The sequence below is a fragment of the Staurois parvus genome, unplaced genomic scaffold (genome assembly GCF_062004578.1).
Source record: "Staurois parvus isolate SC_StPar_1 unplaced genomic scaffold, SC_StPar_1.0 ptg001252l, whole genome shotgun sequence".
In the NCBI taxonomy this organism is placed as follows: Eukaryota; Metazoa; Chordata; class Amphibia; order Anura; family Ranidae; genus Staurois; species Staurois parvus.
Genome location: NW_028319048.1, coordinates 853196 through 872047, shown reverse-complemented (window position 1 = coordinate 872047; position 18852 = coordinate 853196). Strand labels below are relative to the sequence as shown.

Sequence of the window (18852 nt, the reverse complement as noted above, 5' to 3'; positions counted from 1 at the left end):
TCTGATATCGTACTGGGACATGAACTTGTTCTTCTGGCGCCGCATGACATTGCTGCCATTCTAAACCAAGTCCAACCTAAACATTTGTCCACAACGAGGCATCTTAGACTACAGTGTTCCCTCCACCTTCCTGATAACGTCACTCTCCTACGTTGCCAAACCCTGAATCCGGCCACTCTCCTCCCAATTGCTGAGGGGGGTAATGAAGGTAATGCAGAAAGTGGAGAGGATGATGGAGCCACTGAGCCTCATAATTGTCTTGAAGTGATGAAAATGGAAATCTTCCATCTCCCCCACAGTGAGTGAAACACCTCTGCAGGATCCAGACTTCACTTTCTTTGTTGATGGTTCCAGATATGCAGATGAAGGAGGCAAATATTATACAGGATTTGCGGTCACTACTGTAGACACAGTCCTACAGGCAAGAGCCCTATCGCCAGCAATATCTGCACAGGGAGCTGAACTTCAAGCACTCACAACAGCATGCCAGATGGCGGAAGGAAAAAGGGCCAATATCTACACAGACTCCAGATACGCCTTTGGGATGGCCCATGACTTTGGACCCACATGGAAGGCAAGAGGATTTATGACTGCGGCAGGTACGTCCATAAGACATGGAGCAGCCATTGGACGACTGCTGGAAGCACTCCTTCTACCCATTCAAGTGGCTATTCTGAAGGTAAAAGCTCATGGGAAATTAAAACTCCTCAGAAGCCAAAGGCAATAATCTGGCAGATTTGGCGGCAAAACGAGCGGCCATGGGACCACCAGAAATGGAAGGAGAGGTGACCGGAGAGTGGGAACCAATATTCACCTTACAGACCTTACCTGTGGACAGAAGCTACCTCAAGGAACTCCAAGAAGCAGCAAGTCCAGAAGAAAAAGAGAGCTGGAGACGGAGAGGAGCTATTCTCAAAGACGGTCTGTTTGAGTGCAACAAGAGGCTTTGTTTACCCAAGAATATGTTTCCAGCTGTAGTCCAGTGGGCACACGGAGCAGCCCATCTGTCAAAGAGCCTCATGAACTCTTTTATCAACAAGTACTATGTAGCGCCTGGAATCACCACATTGACGAACAATTTTTGCAGAACATGTGCCATCTGTGCAAAATGCAATCCGGGACGCACAGAGAAGACACCACAGAAACACTTGGCCAAACCCCTATACCCTTTTCATAGGATACAAATTAATCATATCCAGATGCCAAAGAGTGGGCGGTTTGAGTACACCCTAGTGGTGTTGGACATGTTTTCCAGTTGACCAGAGGACTTTGCTGTAACTAACAGGACTGCTAAAACAACTGCTAAGAAACTCCTCACTGAGGTTGTATGCAGATATGGGCTTCCAGAGGTGATAAAGAGTGACCAGGGCCCTGCCTTCACAGCTTCAGTAACCAAAGAAATATGGGCGGCATTAGGAGTCACTCTGGCGTTCCATACCCCCTATCACCCCCAAAGTAGTGGGAAAGTAGAAAGAATGCTAAAAATGGCCCAAGAGACTGGCATGAGTTGGCCAGACAGTCTGTTTATTGCCCTATTTAGTGTCAGATACACACCAAGAGAGAACACTCCCTATCCCCTTATGAGATTTTGTTTAGCTCAGCCCCCAGATTTGGTTGTTATTTTCCACAACAGTTGCAATTACAATTTGATGTGTTAACTGATTATGTGACTGTATTATTACGTGAATTAACCCGTATTGTCTTGGAAATTCGCTTTAACGAATTTCTCCTTACCGTGAGTACTCGCAGTTGGATGCGCAGAAATCCCCCATAAAGCTGTGCGAATCTCGCTTACCACGACTGCAGCCAAACTACACGATTCCTGCCCATCCAAATACTTTGGTTCTGTTGAATTTGTGGGTGATGGAGCTCCGTTACCCTGGAATGATCACACGACACTCTAAGGCTGGTTGCAATCCACATAAGGGCCGATTTTAGGCTCAGCTCTCTGTTTTATTAAGAATACACACACGCCCCCCACATGAATAAAGTCAATCCCTCCCACCGAACAATACAATGGGGATTGCTTATACAGAGGATGTACATTCCAATTGGAGCATAGCCTTTGCTATTATCTATCACTGGTCCTCCCCCATGAACCTTCTGAGGTCAGCAGACTTCCTCCCCTTCCCCCCTATGAGCCATCTGAGGTCATATTTCCTGTCCTACTAGCTTCTATTGGTATGTAAAATTCTCTGCACAAGCACTCCCTAAAAATATCAGTCTGTACCTGGATGGGCCCGATACGATCTTTATTAAAACACATCCATCCCAGATACAGTTCAGATTAGTAATGGGTTGTAAGATATGCATAAGCCTACACGTGGAGTTCACACCGCTTGCGCATTGCGTTATGAAGCCCACGTGGTACCATGCTGCTGATATGTGGATACAGGCCCACGGTCTACTGACAGCAGCATTCGCATGGAATGCCGTGGTGGTATACACGCCGGTCTATAAGCGCAGATCTGCCATCTCATCCATTACCAAGCCGAGTACTGTAATACATACATTGTACATGTGCATGGCCCAATTGCAGCCTTCAGAGCTTTAATTAAGCCACACGAGAGACATATGAATAACACAAATACATGACACATTTAAAGTTCGACCAACAATACAAAATTTCCATGACATTCCCTCCTGTTTTATCATATTCTCCTCGTGTCCCTTCTTGATCTTCTTCAGCTTGATGGGTGTAGTCTCAAACTTCAAAGAGTTTCTGTAGTTGTCCCTGAGAATAAAGCTCCACGGGGTACCTGAAACAACAAGACCCGACGCAGACTCGACGCAAACAGGCTTGATTGAAGCGATGATCCTCAAGAGCGTTGGAACCTTCACTACAGGAAGGCTCTTGCAAAAACCACAAACAGACTTGTGGTATGAATAAAGCTTGTGATCCCACGGTGGTCTGGGGAGATCCAGCAACAGATTCTCAAATTGCCCCTGCAGACGGGGCCACACAAGGCTGGTCTCGACCCAGACAGTTTTCCAAATCGCAGACACAAACCATGATGAGGCTTGAAGCTTGCTTGAAGGTCTTGGAGAATGTGGTCTTCAGAGAGATAAATTAGAGGGAAGCCAGGACGTAATCTGTAGAGAAGGTGGATGGTTGGTGAGGTCTTCCTCCGATCAGTGGTTGGAGTGGGATCCCAGGAGCGGGCATGGAGATGTGGTCGTCTGCCCGAGCTTGGTTTACACGGTCGATGAGGCAACAGGAACATCTCACCGCGGCATATAAAAGGCAGATGAAAAAGAGAAGCATCAGGATATACACTCCCACTTCCTTCAACCAAGATCCGATGGAGAACAGGAAATCTCCCAATCCTCCCAAACCCTTGAACGGATTCCAACCCTCACTAGCTATAGCTCTAGCTTTTCCCTGTAGTTCACTAACTTTGTCCATATGGGCCTGGACCTTGTCATCGGTGTCTTCTATCCAAGTACAACAATCCTCTCCGATGAACTCACAGAACCCCCCTTTGGCGGCTAAAAGGTAATCAAGGGCCATCTTCTCCTGAAGCACTAAAATTCCCATCTGCCGTTGTTCTTGGGCAATTTCTCTGACAGCCTCTACGGTCTCGTTAAACATACTATCCACGATGACAGAAAAATTGTTCAGGCGCTTCATAAGTTCTATTCCCCATCCTGTCCATGAGGGGAACCAAGCCCATGCCTGGTCGCCCTCAGAGAACAGCTCCCTGCGAACTCTCCCTGCCATCCTTACCTTCTTGTGGACCATCAACTCTTCATGGTCCATCACTACATAGGATGCGGGGACTAGCTTTATGAGGGCACACGAACCTTTCGCGTTCTGGGGAAATGTTCTATAGGCTGCCGAACCACACAGAAAATAGTATGGACCTGTCAGAGCAGAACAGGAGGAGTTCCTCGTTCGGCCTCTGGTACTGAGCAACAGTTGCACAGACTGGGGGATTGCTCCCTCAGTCTGCACATCACATCCGTCCTTCCAACACACGTGGTCTGGTCGGTCAGTGTGGTTACTCAGAAAGGAAGTCTGGTTAGTCAGATTGACAGTTATACCTCCCTCGCAGGTGGTAGTCCCAACAAACTTGTTACCTGTGCCAAAGCTGATGTTAAAGCACACCTGAGGGCTGCCTAGCTGCCCAGTTACCCATAATGGACTGGTGAGGGCCCTACAGGAGCTAGAGCTAATATTGGTGCTGAAACTGATGTTACCTGCTAAAAATGTGTCATTAAGTTCTACCGACAAATGTCTACGTGGGGGCTGACCAGGGGTCCCTTGCTTTTTCATGCCGACGCGGATGTCATATAGGGCATGAACAGCGGCCATTGCGGACATGTGATGACTGGGTGGGGGCTTAGAGCATACCCAACAGTTGGTTTTGTTGGCGGTTCTGGCTAAACGCAGGTGCATTTTAAATAAAAGGTTGGGGTATCTGCCGTCTTTTCCTCCGTTCACACACATGTATGACATACAAACAAAAAGAAAAAGGAAAATGACACCCCTCATTCTCTGGTGTAGCTGAGAAGCTTCTTGCAGTGGCTTGCGTGCACCCAGTTGTCTCGTCCCTCGAGCTTGAGTGAGGTAGGTGTCGTCAGCTGGACTTGGTATGGTCCGGTGAACCGTGGCTCGAGTCCGGTTCTTTGATGTTTCTTTAGGACGACCCAATCACCTGGCTCAATAGAAAGAACACCTGTTATTGTATTTGGATCGGGGAGCGATTCGCGAACCCGATGGTGTATCTTCTGCAGCTCCCGTTGCAGAGATTGCACATAACCTGTAAGCTGTGAATGCAAAGACAACAACTGTTGAGGAAAGTACAACCCTGTTTTGGGAGGTCCCCCAAACAACACCTCGTAGGGTGACAGCCCATGTGGTTGCCGAGGGGCATTCCGGATGGAATAGGGGGCAATGGGGAGACACTCAGGCCAAGGTTTTTGGGTATCGGAAGACGTTCAACCTTACCGCTACTCTCGGGGTGATATGGGGTGTGTCGCCGCTGACTCCAGTTCCACCAAAGAGATGCAGTCGTGTCCTTTGGAAGAGAGATTAGTAGTGGACAAAGAAGACATGTTAGCAGAAGAGGTGTTAGTATTGTTAGTCGTGTTGCAAAATTCAGCACTGTCATTGCTGTCCTCCCCCCCTTCTCATCTTCCGACACAGGAAGAAGAGAAGCTGGGTTAAGAATAGTGCATCGTTTGATAGTGAGGTTAGTAGGGGTTAGGAGGGTTTTCCCCTGAGAGGGGTACCTTGCCTTGGATGTCCTGTTTTCGCAGGACCGTTCTTGCTGCACTGGTGTCGGTGAGGCAAGGGAGGGGATATTTTAATTCCTCTAGAAAAAGATGGATCTGGGCCGACACCGATTTGTCAACTTCCTATGAGAATTCATAGGAGTTACTTACCATGGTGGTCATAGGGGCGGAGGACTCATCAGGAATGAACTGCCACCGACCTTTAGGTAATTGGGGACAGCTCCTCCTCATGTGCCCCGTTTGGTGGCACTGGAAGCACCTGGGTGGGGGCCTATTCTTCCTGTGACCCAGATCCCTTGGTTTTTCGTGTGGGGTCTGGGACATAAGAACTTTGGCCTTGTCTTGTTTTCTTCTATCCATTTCCCTCTCTATTGCCGCAAGAGTGGAAAGGATAGCAGGGATAGACATCTCATTATATTCGGGTCGGGCCAGAACCAGCCTTTCCCGAATTTTAGTATCGATGCCTTCCAAAAATTTGGCCCGCAACAGAATGTGCGTCGCGGTCACCTTTACCCCTTCAGTTGGAGCATCAGGTCCAACTTCCAGATCCGCATCCAGTGCCGTCTGCTTGAGACGGCGCCAGAAGCAGGCGCTTTCCTCATTAGGACCCTGGGTGAGCTTCATCATGTCCGTAGTAGAGGTAGCACCATACATTTCTGGAAGCTTTGCCTTTAGCTGTGTACAGAACTCTTTGCCCCCTGAAGTCATCTCCTCATGCGTGGTTATAGAGCACCCTGCAATCACTGTACTGGCCACTTCCATGCCCACCTTTGCCCGTAAGATCTGTGCACAATCTGACCCGCTCATACCATAGCTGAACTGGTTTTGTCCAAACATTCGAGCAAATCCTCTCGGATTGACTCGATAGTCCGGGAGCTCAGCCAGAATAGTGCGGATCTCTGCCGGGGTGAAGGGGACATGCCAAACTACCCGTTCCCCTAAAGTCCGTTCCCCCCGTGCATTGGGAGGACCTTCAAATTGCTGCACCCTGACTGGATAGGCCTCGGTCCGGGAAGAGTGCAAGGGCTGACCCAGCATCATCGGTGGGCTTAGATTAACCACCTCGCTTACTGCACCTTCAGGTTTGAGGTCCCTCAGATCAGGGTATAGCTGGGGGGCAGGGGTCTGATCAGTGGTTCGTAGCGCTTTGATGCAATCCGCCCTGTTTTTTAACCGGGTGTCTACTCCCCTTGATTCACAGATAGTCTGCAAATCGGTTGTTGAGAAGGCTTCATAGTTGGAAACAGAAGGAGCTGGGGTGAAGCAGGAAGAAAGGAGAGGTAGAGGCAGAGGCTGAGGCATAGAGACAGAAGGTACATCAAGAGTGACGTCACTAACAGAAGAGACAGGTGCAGTTATACTTATCTCAGCCACTGTTGGTTGTTGGGGAACCCCAGCAGACCCTGATCCTGCCTGCCTTAGTAGAGTCAGCCCTGAAAGAGCTTCCTCCACCTCTGACACCGGATCCTCCTGTTTTATTCCCTCTGGAGGCCAGGTATACATCACCTGGTTCTTCCGGACAGACACCAGTTTATGTATGCCTTGCTTCCCTAATCGGATTGACCTGTGAAGCCATAGCTGTGCGATCTCTAGTTCTGACGCCTGCATCCGTGGTCCAAATTCAGAGATGAATTTTTCCCACCTCCATGCGTCAAATGTACCTTCCCGGGGAATTTCCCATCTGGTACCCTTCGACCATTTATTCCACCTTTTGAGGGGTTCTGTAGACTTCCCCCCCAAACTCACCTTCATCAGTTGTGCAGCTGTCCTTACCCTGAAGAGGGCTGGTTCCCCCTCTCTCTTCATGGACTGACTACTGCCCATCGTGACTAGTCACTGGTATATATCCCGCGTCCGGGTACCTGTTTACCCCCTGGAGCACTCGGTGGGATCCTACCGAGAGGCCTGATTCCACCACTTTCCCAGCACAGCGTAATTTATGTGATACTTATCGATCACCCGAAGCGCATCAAGTGGCGGTCAGACTGAGAGCACACCTCCCACTCCCACAGCGCAATTTGTGTGATCCTGACCACCCGAAGTGTTTGTGGTGACCAGGACTTCCCTGGACCGCCCACTCCCACAGCGTAATTTATGTGGTTCTCATCACCCACTGTGTTTGGCAGGCCACACCGCACAATGATGAAAGTGGCTTTTCTCTCCCTGCACACAGTAGCTAACACAAGTCAAAACAAAAAGAGGGGTTCTTGGATGTTACTTAGGGGTCACTGGTTGGGCAGAAACCTGCTAACTGACCTTTAGGAAATTTGTGTAAAGAAAAAAACTTTCCTAATACACACAGAAAAAAAAAAACTCTTTTCAACCTGAAAAACTGTTAAAAAGGACAAAGTGGATCCTTATGAAAAACACGGGACGTTTCACAGTAAAACAATTACACCGAGGTAAACCGAAAAACTGCGCCAAAAGTAACCTTGTTGCTGACGCAAAAATCACTCCTATCAGCACCGCTAAACGATCCACGTTATACACGCAATCTTTACTGCAACCACCTAGAACCGTTTACACAAAAAGTCTGCTGGACGTGAAACACGCGACACAGCAGCTTAAAACAAACCCGTTTTACAATAAGGAACTACTTTTAACAGGAAAAACACAAGAAAAACATAATCACTATACAAGAAATCTATGTGCAAAAACCCAGACTTCACCGCGCTCATTAAATGTGGAACACGTGAAGGGAAAACTCGCTTAATACACTTTAAATTGGCTGGCAATACGCAAATTTAAAGCTAAAAGCAAACAAATGAAACTGTAAAAAATTTGGATTAAAAACACAATATGGGTCAAATGCATATAGGAAACTTCATGCACATTGCATAGAGATTACTGCACATTTGGTAGCCAACGAAATGGCCACCAAACAAAAGGAGTCCATGTGGTTTAGTCAAGAAAATGACCCCCCACAGAGGAGCACATGGCAGATACTAGAATGACCCCCCACAGGGAAGCACATGGTAACGCTAGAATGGCCCCCCACAGGGAAGCACACGGCAGCCTCTAGCCTCAAAATTGCCTCTTACATAAAACAGACTTTTAGACAGAACATACACTGGACAATTACACAACAATATGAAGCACACATACAACACAATTTGGGCACAATCACAGAACGGACATAAAACACCAACATATCACACTAACATGCACATGTAACAGAAAGGACCCCCTGCTGCATGCTTGCTGGGAGCAGTAATACCACAAAACATTGTACAGATCACATACACACAGAGATCTTACAACAGTTAACAATTAACCTAAGCCTTTCAGCACTGTAATAATTACCTCACGTGGAGGGGGGTAAAGCAATCACCACAGTACCTACAGCCCACAAATACTTACCTAACACTATGCAACAACTTTTACCCACTAAAACATATACCCGTTTAATTTTTGGTTGGAAGATTTTTAAACTTGACCAAATCCAGCCAACCAAAACCCACCCCCCCTGCTGCTCTCAGCAGAGACAAACCCTCGTCTTTTCACCCACAAATCAAGAGTTTAGGACAAAAAACGAGGTCCTTGTTAAGCGGTATTTCTTGTTAGCTAACAGAGAGCGAAATCAGCCACACGAACACGCAAAAAGCGATCCTCTTAATGGCAGAGAGACCTGAAATGTGCCGGCATACTTTTTGCTAGTTCATGATGGCCATTCCCCCCTCGTTCTAGGTTAGCTACGCAAGAATACGCGTTAGTATCCACCAGGCTCGCCAAACTGTCTTGGAAATTCGCTTTAACGAATTTCTCCTTACCGTGAGTACTCGCAGTTGGATGCGCAGAAATCCCCCATAAAGCTGTGCGAATCTCGCTTACCACGACTGCAGCCAAACTACACGATTCCTGCCCATCCAAATACTTTGGTTCTGTTGAATTTGTGGGTGATGGAGCTCCGTTACCCTGGAATGATCACACGACACTCTAAGGCTGGTTGCAATCCACATAAGGGCCGATTTTAGGCTCAGCTCTCTGTTTTATTAAGAATACACACACGCCCCCCACATGAATAAAGTCAATCCCTCCCACCGAACAATACAATGGGGATTGCTTATACAGAGGATGTACATTCCAATTGGAGCATAGCCTTTGCTATTATCTATCACTGGTCCTCCCCCATGAACCTTCTGAGGTCAGCAGACTTCCTCCCCTTCCCCCCTATGAGCCATCTGAGGTCATATTTCCTGTCCTACTAGCTTCTATTGGTATGTAAAATTCTCTGCACAAGCACTCCCTAAAAATATCAGTCTGTACCTGGATGGGCCCGATACGATCTTTATTAAAACACATCCATCCCAGATACAGTTCAGATTAGTAATGGGTTGTAAGATATGCATAAGCCTACACGTGGAGTTCACACCGCTTGCGCATTGCGTTATGAAGCCCACGTGGTACCATGCTGCTGATATGTGGATACAGGCCCACGGTCTACTGACAGCAGCATTCGCATGGAATGCCGTGGTGGTATACACGCCGGTCTATAAGCGCAGATCTGCCATCTCATCCATTACCAAGCCGAGTACTGTAATACATACATTGTACATGTGCATGGCCCAATTGCAGCCTTCAGAGCTTTAATTAAGCCACACGAGAGACATATGAATAACACAAATACATGACACATTTAAAGTTCGACCAACAATACAAAATTTCCATGACAGTATCCATGTCCAAGTGTTTTCTCCATTCCAGATTCTGAGTCAGATACAGGAACTCACAGCCTATTACCCAGAGATTGGGTATTAGTAAAGACATTTATGAGGAAACATTCCCTTGAGCCAAGATATGATGGTCCCTTCCAAGTTCTGCTGACCACAGCCCCTTCTGACAAGGTGGCCAGGAAGAACACTTGGATACACGCCCCCACTGCAAGAAAGTCCCGAACCCTGAGGGAAAGGCATCATCTACACCATGACAACTATGTTGTATATCCTTTTTCTTATAAGTCTGACAGAGGCTCAACAGGTGGATATCACCGAAATAGGTGACACCACTATATTTTGGTACAACTCATCCAACACTCATGTAGCTATTTACACCTTTGATTTCTGTAGTATAGATCCCATGTGGTGCTATGACCATAATCTATATGATCTTGACACAACGAGCATGTTCCGATAGTAATGACCAGTTATACATATGTGTCATGGATGATTACTGGGGACCAAAAGATTAGAATCAGATTGGAAGGGATTTGGACTGGTGAGTATGCCCTTGTAAAGGCCATTATGCCTCTCCACATCCTAGCAGAGAATACCCCTGACCCAACGCCTGGCCGTAGGAGGAAACAAAAAACTCCTTCTGGTAGTTTTGACCCACATGTGTATATAGATGCTATTGGAGTCCCAAGGGGGGTGCCTAATAAATTTAAAGCCAGAGACCAAGTAAAGTGGGTTTTGAATCCCTGATTCCCATGATAACTGTTAATAAAAATGTAGATTAGATAAATTACATATACTACAACCAACAGAGGTTTGTGAATTACACCAGGGATGCCCTTCAAGGAATCGTTGACCAGCTAGCCCCTACATCCTACATGACATTCCAGAATAGGATGGCTCTGGACATGATTTTAGCAGAAAAAGGAGGTGTCTGTAAAATGATAGAAGGAACCGGAACATGTTGTACATATATTCCTGACAATACTGGCCCGAATGGTAAGGTTACTCTGTCTATAAAGAAATTGGAAGATCTGTCAGTTGAGTTGAAAAAGAATTCAGGGATCACAGACTTGTGAGATCAATATTTCAGTTGGATGAGTGGGTGGCAAAAGATACTTGCCCAAATAGGGGTAACTGTATTAATAATTCTGATTCTCCTGGCCCTGGTTGTATGCTGTGTTATACCATGTGTGAGGAAATTGATGAGCAAAGCTGTAGACAACAGAACACCTATCTTCCTGAACCAGGAGCAAGAGGATCTCCACATGATAGATGAAGAAAAACCTTATACCCCATTACGGTCCCTCTCCACCAATAGTAATCTCACAATTTTGTAGGGATAGCATCTGACTTCCTTATGTACAAAGTCTGTGGCAAGGGAGGTGATGAAATAGTCATCACCTGTCTAACGTGCAGCATAAAAGAGTTCCAAGGTACATAAGGACAGATGAGCGAGGTCTTATAGGGACAGAGGAAAATAGTCATTTTAAGGGGGGACTGTGATGGATTTGGTAAAATGCCTATTTCATTTCCTATTGAATATATATATATACGCTATTTCTATAAGTTTTATAAATATTTACTTTTATTCTTTAATACATATGTTGTGTGAATATTTTCTGCCTGCTGGGCTTTGTGGTACTATAAGAAATCCTTGCTTAAGAAATGTCTGCTCACACACACAGACCCCCTCCCACCGTGTGATTTGGAAGACAAAGGAATGTTTTTCTTTCTATAAGATAAGGCCTGGAAGAAGATCACACCTATACCATGACGGAGATTGTTTTAGTGTGGAAATGACCAATCAAAGACTAATATAATGCTTATGCTGTTGTCACATGACTCTCGCATCATTCTGCATATATAAGTTCACTTTCTCATTATAATAAACTAGAAGTGTTCATAGACTGAACTTGTGTGTCAGCGTGAGTCCCTTCCAATGTGCGCACATTTCAAAGCTAGCGTCATAAATTTGGACAGGAACAGATAAGCAGTGGACGATTTAAGTCCAAGACTAAATCATTGTCATCCCGCCCACATTGCGATCAAGATCCAGGAAGATGAAGACACTGGACAGACACCCTCTGCAGCCCTCCTCCAGCAGCGCCTTGTGGATCGGATCGACGTGGGACATGGAGTCAGGTAAGACACAGCAGCTCCTGTCCCTTTCCCACGGTAGTGTCCCTTCCACAGGGAAAGGGGGGGCGGCACTGCAGAGGGACAGGTGAGGGGCAGTGGGACAGGAGGAGCTCAGAGGGACAGGTAGGGGGCAGCATGACAGGGGGCATGGGACAGGATTAGGGCAGCTGGACAGGAGGAGCGTAAAGGGACAGGTTTGGGGCAGCGGGACAGGAGAAGCGCAGTGGGACAGGAGAAGCACAGAAGGATAGGTGAGGGGAAGTGGGACAGGAGGAATGCAGAGGGACAGGTGAGGGGCAGATGGACAGGAGGAGCGCAGTGGGACAGGTGAGGGGCAGTGGGACAGGAGGAGCGCAGTGGGACAGGAGGAGCGCAGTGGGACAGGAGTAGCGCAGTGGGACAGGTGAGGGGCAGTGGGACAGTAGGAGCACAGAGGGACAGGAGGAGCACAGTGGGACAGGAGGAGCACAGATGGACAGGTGAGGGGCAGATGGACAGGAGGAGCGCAGAGGGACAGGTGAGGGGCAGTGGGACAGGAGGAGCGTAGAGGGACAGATGGGGGTCAGCGTGACGGGGGGGGGCATGGGACAGGAGTAGCGTAGTGGGACAGGTGAGGGGTAGTGGGACAGGTGAGGGGCAGTGGGACAGAAGGAGCGCAGTGGGACAGGTGAGGGGCAGTGGGACAGGAGGAGCGCAGAGGGACAGGTGAGGGGCAGTGGGACAGAAGGAGCGCAGTGGGACAGGTGAGGGGCAGTGGGACAGGAGGAGCGCAGAGGGACAGGTGAGGGGCAGATGGACAGGAGGAGCGCAGAGGAACAGATGGGGGGCAGCGTGACGGGGGGGCATGGGACAGGATCGGGGCAGCGGGACAAGAATAGCGCAGTGGACAGGTGAGGGTCAGTGGGAGAGGAGGAGCGCAGAGGGACAGGAGGAGCGCAGAGGGACAGGTGAGGGGCAGATGGAGAGGAGGAGTGCAGTGGGACAGGTGAGGGGCAGTGGGACAGGAGGAGCACAGTGGGACAGGTGAGGGGCAGATGGACAGGAGGAGCGCAGTGGGACAGGAGGAGCGCAGAGGGACAGGTGAGGGGCAGATGGACAGGAGGAGCGCAGTGGGACAGGTGAGGGGCAGTGGGACAGGAGGAGCGCAGTGGGACAGGTGAGGGGCAGTGGGACAGGAGGAGCGCAGTGGGACAGGAGGAGCGCAGAGGGACAGGAGAAGCGCAGAGGGACAGGTGAGGGGCAGTGGGACAGGAGGAGCGCAGTGGGACAGGTGAGGGGCAGTGGGACAGGAGGAGCGCAGTGGGACAGGAGAAGCGCAGAGGGACAGGTGGGGGACAGATGGGTGGTAGTGGGGACAGATGGGTGGTAGTGGGACAATGTGGGGGACAGGAGGGGGAAGTGGAACAGGTGTGGGGCAGGGTGACATGTGGGGGCAGGGAGCAGTGAGATGAATGGGGGGTAATGGGACGGGGGAGGGAAGTAGAACAGGAGGGGGGCAGTGTATCAGGGGACAGTGAGAGACGACCGAGTAAGCACCAGTCCTACAAGCACTTACCTGTCCAGCAGCGGTTCCTCCAGATGGTGTCCCTTCTCCCCAAGGTTCTCCGACGGCGGCTGTAAAATATCTCCACCCCCCCTGACCTCGTCCTCTTCTGCTTCCTCCTTCTGGCCTTCCTGCACATCCCGGGCCCGGCACACTGACAGCGGGCCCCGCCCCTCATGCGCTCTGAGTGCACACCAGGGATCCGCCCACCACTCCGCTCTTCTCTGCAGCCGGGGACAGATCTACACCGGTCCCTCAGCCATGACAGCCCTGCCCCTGTGTCTTTCCCACGGAAGTGTCCCTACCGTGGGAAAGGGGGGGTGGCTCTGCCACCGTGCCGCCCCCTTGAAAAGTGCCGCCCTAGGCAACTGCCTAGTTTGCCTCACGGCAAATACGCCCCTGGGTTCCCCGCTGACAGCTGAATGGCAAAAGAATTGTCAGCATTGACCGACAATTAAAATTTAAAAAACAAAAACGGTATGGGGTCCGCCCTCCCATTCATATCGAGCCCTTTGGATTTGGTATGGATTTTTAAAAACATCTTGGCGTGGGGGTGCGCATGCGTGGGATCTCTGGACCAGACATGTCCGTCTTAGGCTCCCCAACATAGTCCATGCACTACCGGGTTTTTTTACTGCTCGGACTATTTCTGACCCCCTGGACTATTCACTCTTCATATGTCCTGGGGGCCAGACTATTGACCTCTGTTGCCCTCTTCCTTCCCTACCAGACACTGCTTCCTACTTCTTTCATCCCCCTCGTTCTCCCGTGTGACTCCCCTGCTTTTATTTCTTTCTTCTCTTGCTTCCGTCCTGCTTGGGACCGTTCCATGTGTGCTCACCTGTGGATTTACCTTCTTTTTGCGGATCACATAATTCCACCATCGGACCCCTGAACATCCTTACCCTGAATGTACAGAGCCTAACGTCCCCCAAAAGTGTAACAAGGCCTACTGTTCTTTTGCGTCTCAAAAGTCACATGTTGTCTGCCTACAAGAGACACACTTTACTCCCACATCCACTCCTACATTTTTTGGCCCCCATTACCCCCAAGTCTTTACTGCTTCCACTAAATCCACATGTAGAGGAGTCCTTATCGCCTTCCATCGCACAGTCACTTTTACATTACTTACCGAGATTGGAGACCCTGAGGGTTGTTACCTCATCCTGTTGGGACTTCTGCTCGATACCAAAGTTACCATAATTTCTCACTATGCCCCCAACCAGGGCCCACTTCCGTTCCTCTCACACTTACTAACTCTTATAGACTGCCATAAGCATGGCACTTTGATTATCTGCGGAGACTCCAACTGTACTCTATATTCTGTCCTGGACAAATACCCTCAACCACCCCTCCCGCCTGCTTCTAAAATCTCTTTCCAACAACTTCTACACCGATAATCTACTGTTTCATCCGGCATATAGTTTAGATCTAGAGATTGCCTTTAAAGAGTACCTGTCAACGAATTCCACCCCAGATATCTCTCCTCTTCTATTATGGGAGGCACACAAACCAATCCTTAGAGGGGTCTGCATTAGTAAATCATCCTTCCTTAACAGAGAAAAACCCCAGATGCATCTCCGCCTCAAGGCGGCCTATAATCAGTCCCATTAAGCATTTCAGGCTACTCCATCCCCTAGCAACCGCAAGGTTCTAGAACAGTCCCGCCTGGAACTTGACCTTTTTTTGACAGACCAAGCAGAACTATCCATCCGTAGATCCCAACACAAATATTACACCAAAGCGAACAAACGAGACACATTTTTGGCCCTTTCGCTTCGCAGACTAGACCAAGCCACTAAACCAAATCCGCCTGAAAATATCTCAAGGTAGCTATAGCAGCTACCCTACACGAATATTGCAAGTTTTTTATAAACAAGTAGCTCTGCTATATTTTTGGGAGGAACCCTTCTACCAGTCTCGTGCAGAAAATCTCCTCGCTCACCTTACATTTCTGACTTTAACCAATCTCCACCAGGAAGCCCTTGAGAAGCCAATCACGTCAGCTAAAACCCTGAATGCAATCAAAGCCCTGAAGCTGTGTAAGCGCCCTGGCCTGAACGACTTCTCTGCCGCTTATTATAAGAAATTCACCCACCTACTTTCCCCTGTACTGGCAAACGCCTTTAATGTCATCCTAGCTGGCCAATCTTTTAAGCCTGAAACTGTGACAGCAACCATAACCATGCTCCCAAAACCCAACTCTGATGACTCTGCCTGGTCCAATTATAAGCCTATCTCTCTTCTCAACATTGACATTAAGCTTCTCACGAAAATTCTCTCTACTTGCCTTAACCCAATAATAGGCTCCCTTGTCCATAATGATCAGGTGGAATTTGTACCTACGCGACAAGCCGGTGACAATGTTAGACGCGCGGTCCTTCTCTCGCATTTAGCTCGTACTCGCAACATCCCTACCTGTTACCTGTCTTTAGACATTAGAAAGGCTTTTGACATGGTCTCATGGTGTTACCTCAGTTTTATCCTTCAACGATGGGGCTTTGGAACCCTCTTCCTGTCTTGGATCTCATCCCTGTACTGCAATCCTTCGGCTAGTGTTTGCTATCTGGGCCATAATTCGGCCTCTTTTCCAATCTTACAAGGCACCCGCCAAGGATGTTCACTCTCGCCATTACTCTTCGCCCAAGCCATCAAGCCCTTAGCTCTTTTGATCAGAGCTGATCCTGATATACGTGGACTTGAGATAGGTGGATCCCACCACAAGCTCTGTCTTTTTGCGGACAACGTACTTCTCTTCCTGAATAAAAAGAAACAGCAGTGAGCGCTAATCCTGAAAGCGGCTAGGCACTCTAAGCAACCAATACACTTAAAAGCAATAACATAAAAATAGTGCAGCGCTGAAAATAATGACAAAATGACAAAAAGGTAGTCCACTAAAAGTCTATGACATATAAACGTATCCAGTGTCTGATGTGGATTCAGAATAGGTGATCCGTGTGGAAATGGCTGGAAAACGCACTCACCAGAAGTAAGACACATAAACGCAGTGTGTATATAAAACTCAAGGATCTTCAATCCAGAGGGAAGTAAAGCTGATCCGGTTACAGGAATGGTGAATCCCTCCTCCGCAGATGCAGCAACCGATCTTCCTTAACACGATTAGATGTAGAATTCCAAGACCAAGGTTCTGCAAGCAAAAGCTCCTCAAGGGAGTTTTAGGGAAGGACACCCATAGTGAAGTAGGTAATAAAAGGCAGCTTTATTCACAATAATGATATCCAATTCAAAGCAGGCAGGTATCATACAGATGTGTCAGCAAGACAACTAACCCTGATACTTTGAATAGTGGCCGCCGGGCCTCCACGTGGCACCGGCGGCGTAGCGTCTCGACGTCCCTCTTCCTAACCTCCCCATTGACGTCTGCCCCTACTCTACTCCGGCTTCTCCAAGATTTCGGTCACATCTCCAGCCTTGACGTTAACCCCCCAAAAGTCGACGGTACTGAACATCTCCCTACCCCCACAGGAGATGGTGCATTTACAACAGGTTCTACTGTCTCACAGGTTCTACTGTCTCACCAGTCTATTCCCTATTTAGGCATCAAACTGATGGCCAGCTCTTCGGATTTATATTCTGCCAATTAGACACCAATGTTATATTCTGCCAATTAGGCCAATGTTAGCACAGCTTACTAGCCTTATGAATAAATGGTCTTCTTTGCTGCTGGCCTGGATAGGTAGAATCACTGTGGTTAAAATATCCATCCTACCAAAGATACTGTACTTGTTTCGAGTCCTTCCCACTCCAGTTCCTGCACATTTTCTTCGCATTTTACAACGGCGAGCTTGAACATATGTCTGGGGTTCCATCTGCCCTCGAATACCTCGTTTACCATGCACAAAACCAAACTTATGGGTGGCCTGGGTCTTCCAGACTTTGCAAAATACTACCAAGTTGCACACCTCATGCAATTACCAAAGTATCATGCAATGCACGAGATTCCCCAATGGGTCGTTCTCAAGTCAGTTGATTGCAATTCCCTCTCAGTCGCCAATCTTCTAGGGCTCCAGCCCTCAGACCATTGGACACTTCATAATCCAGTTACATCCCACTATATTTCCCTTTGGGACAGAATCAAATCCCACTATCCCCTCCAATCACCGCATAATCCGCTACTCTCACACCTTCAGACCCGGCCTTACCTCCAGCTTGGTCCTTTTCACGTTCCTTCATGCACTAGTCCTCAGCAAATCTACTCTGCGCTCACCACTTTTTGACCAGTACTGAGATCGAGTCCTTCCCCTTCCTTCGCAAGTCACACTCACTACCAGCCTCCGAAATCTTCAGATATATCCAACTGAGGCACTTTTATGCTCCTTTTTCCACTAAATCACGTTCTGTCTATTCCATGTCCTTTTTTGAATGTTCCTGCAACAGGGACCTGCATAGGCGAGATCTCATCTCCGCTCTTTACAATCTGTTGTTAACTCCTGAGTCCACCCCAAGTCCTAACTATGTCGCTAAGTGGGAGAAGGATCTTGGATATCAGCTGAGCCCTTTGGACTGGGATCGAATCTGGTTGGCAACCAAATCCTCCTCTTAGAACGTGGTGGCTGTTGAGACTAACTACAAGGTCTTGACCCATTGGTACCTAGTCCCTAGGATTGCTGAATATACCCTGAGTTGCTCTCCTGACTGCTTTCGGGGCTGTGCGATGGAGGGAACATACTTCCATATTTGGTCGTCTTGCCCAGTTGCCCAAATTTTTTGGAATAAAGTCTTCCATATGCTGTCCACACTTTTTGCACAAACAATATCACCTAGCCTGGCCATTGCCTTGCTCAGTCTTCAGCACCCCTTGATTTCCAAATCCCAATTCAAACTTCTTTTATAAATCACCACAGCAGCTAAACAAATCTTGGCCAAATCCTGGAAGTCTCCATCCCTGTGTGTTCTGGCAGTTCAGAACAAGGTAACGCAAGCAATGATACATGCCAAAGTGGAAGCGACCATTTTAGACTCTGTTCCCAAATTTTTGTCAGTTTGGGCTCCCTGGGTGGAAGGCTTCCTTCCTCTGAATTTTGACGAATCATTTCTCATTCCCAATACCCCCCAACAACATTTTTTCGGTAGTCCTGTATATCATTCTTGACCCTGGTCCAGTCCCGAGATCCCTACCCTTCACACGTCTCCTCTCCCCCCTTCCTATCCCCCTTTCTTGCCCCTCTACTCTTACTCTCTCTCTTCTCACTGTTGCCATTTCTTGTCTTGTGTTCCACCCCCGCTTGCCTTGCATTA

General features: G+C 48.3%; 1 protein-coding gene across 1 annotated transcript; it reads right to left on the bottom strand.

Annotated features, from left to right (window-relative positions):
- Positions 1-1907: 1907 nt before the first annotated feature.
- On the bottom strand, positions 1908-17136 carry LOC149437840 (uncharacterized). Its single transcript, XM_089660508.1, has 2 exons — positions 16578-17136; positions 1908-16351 (listed from the first exon to the last, which is right to left on the bottom strand). Exon 2 carries the CDS (start codon positions 7060-7062, stop codon positions 5362-5364), a length of 1701 nt encoding a protein of 566 aa, XP_089516634.1. The 5' UTR covers positions 7063-16351; positions 16578-17136; the 3' UTR covers positions 1908-5361.
- Positions 17137-18852: the final 1716 nt, after the last annotated feature.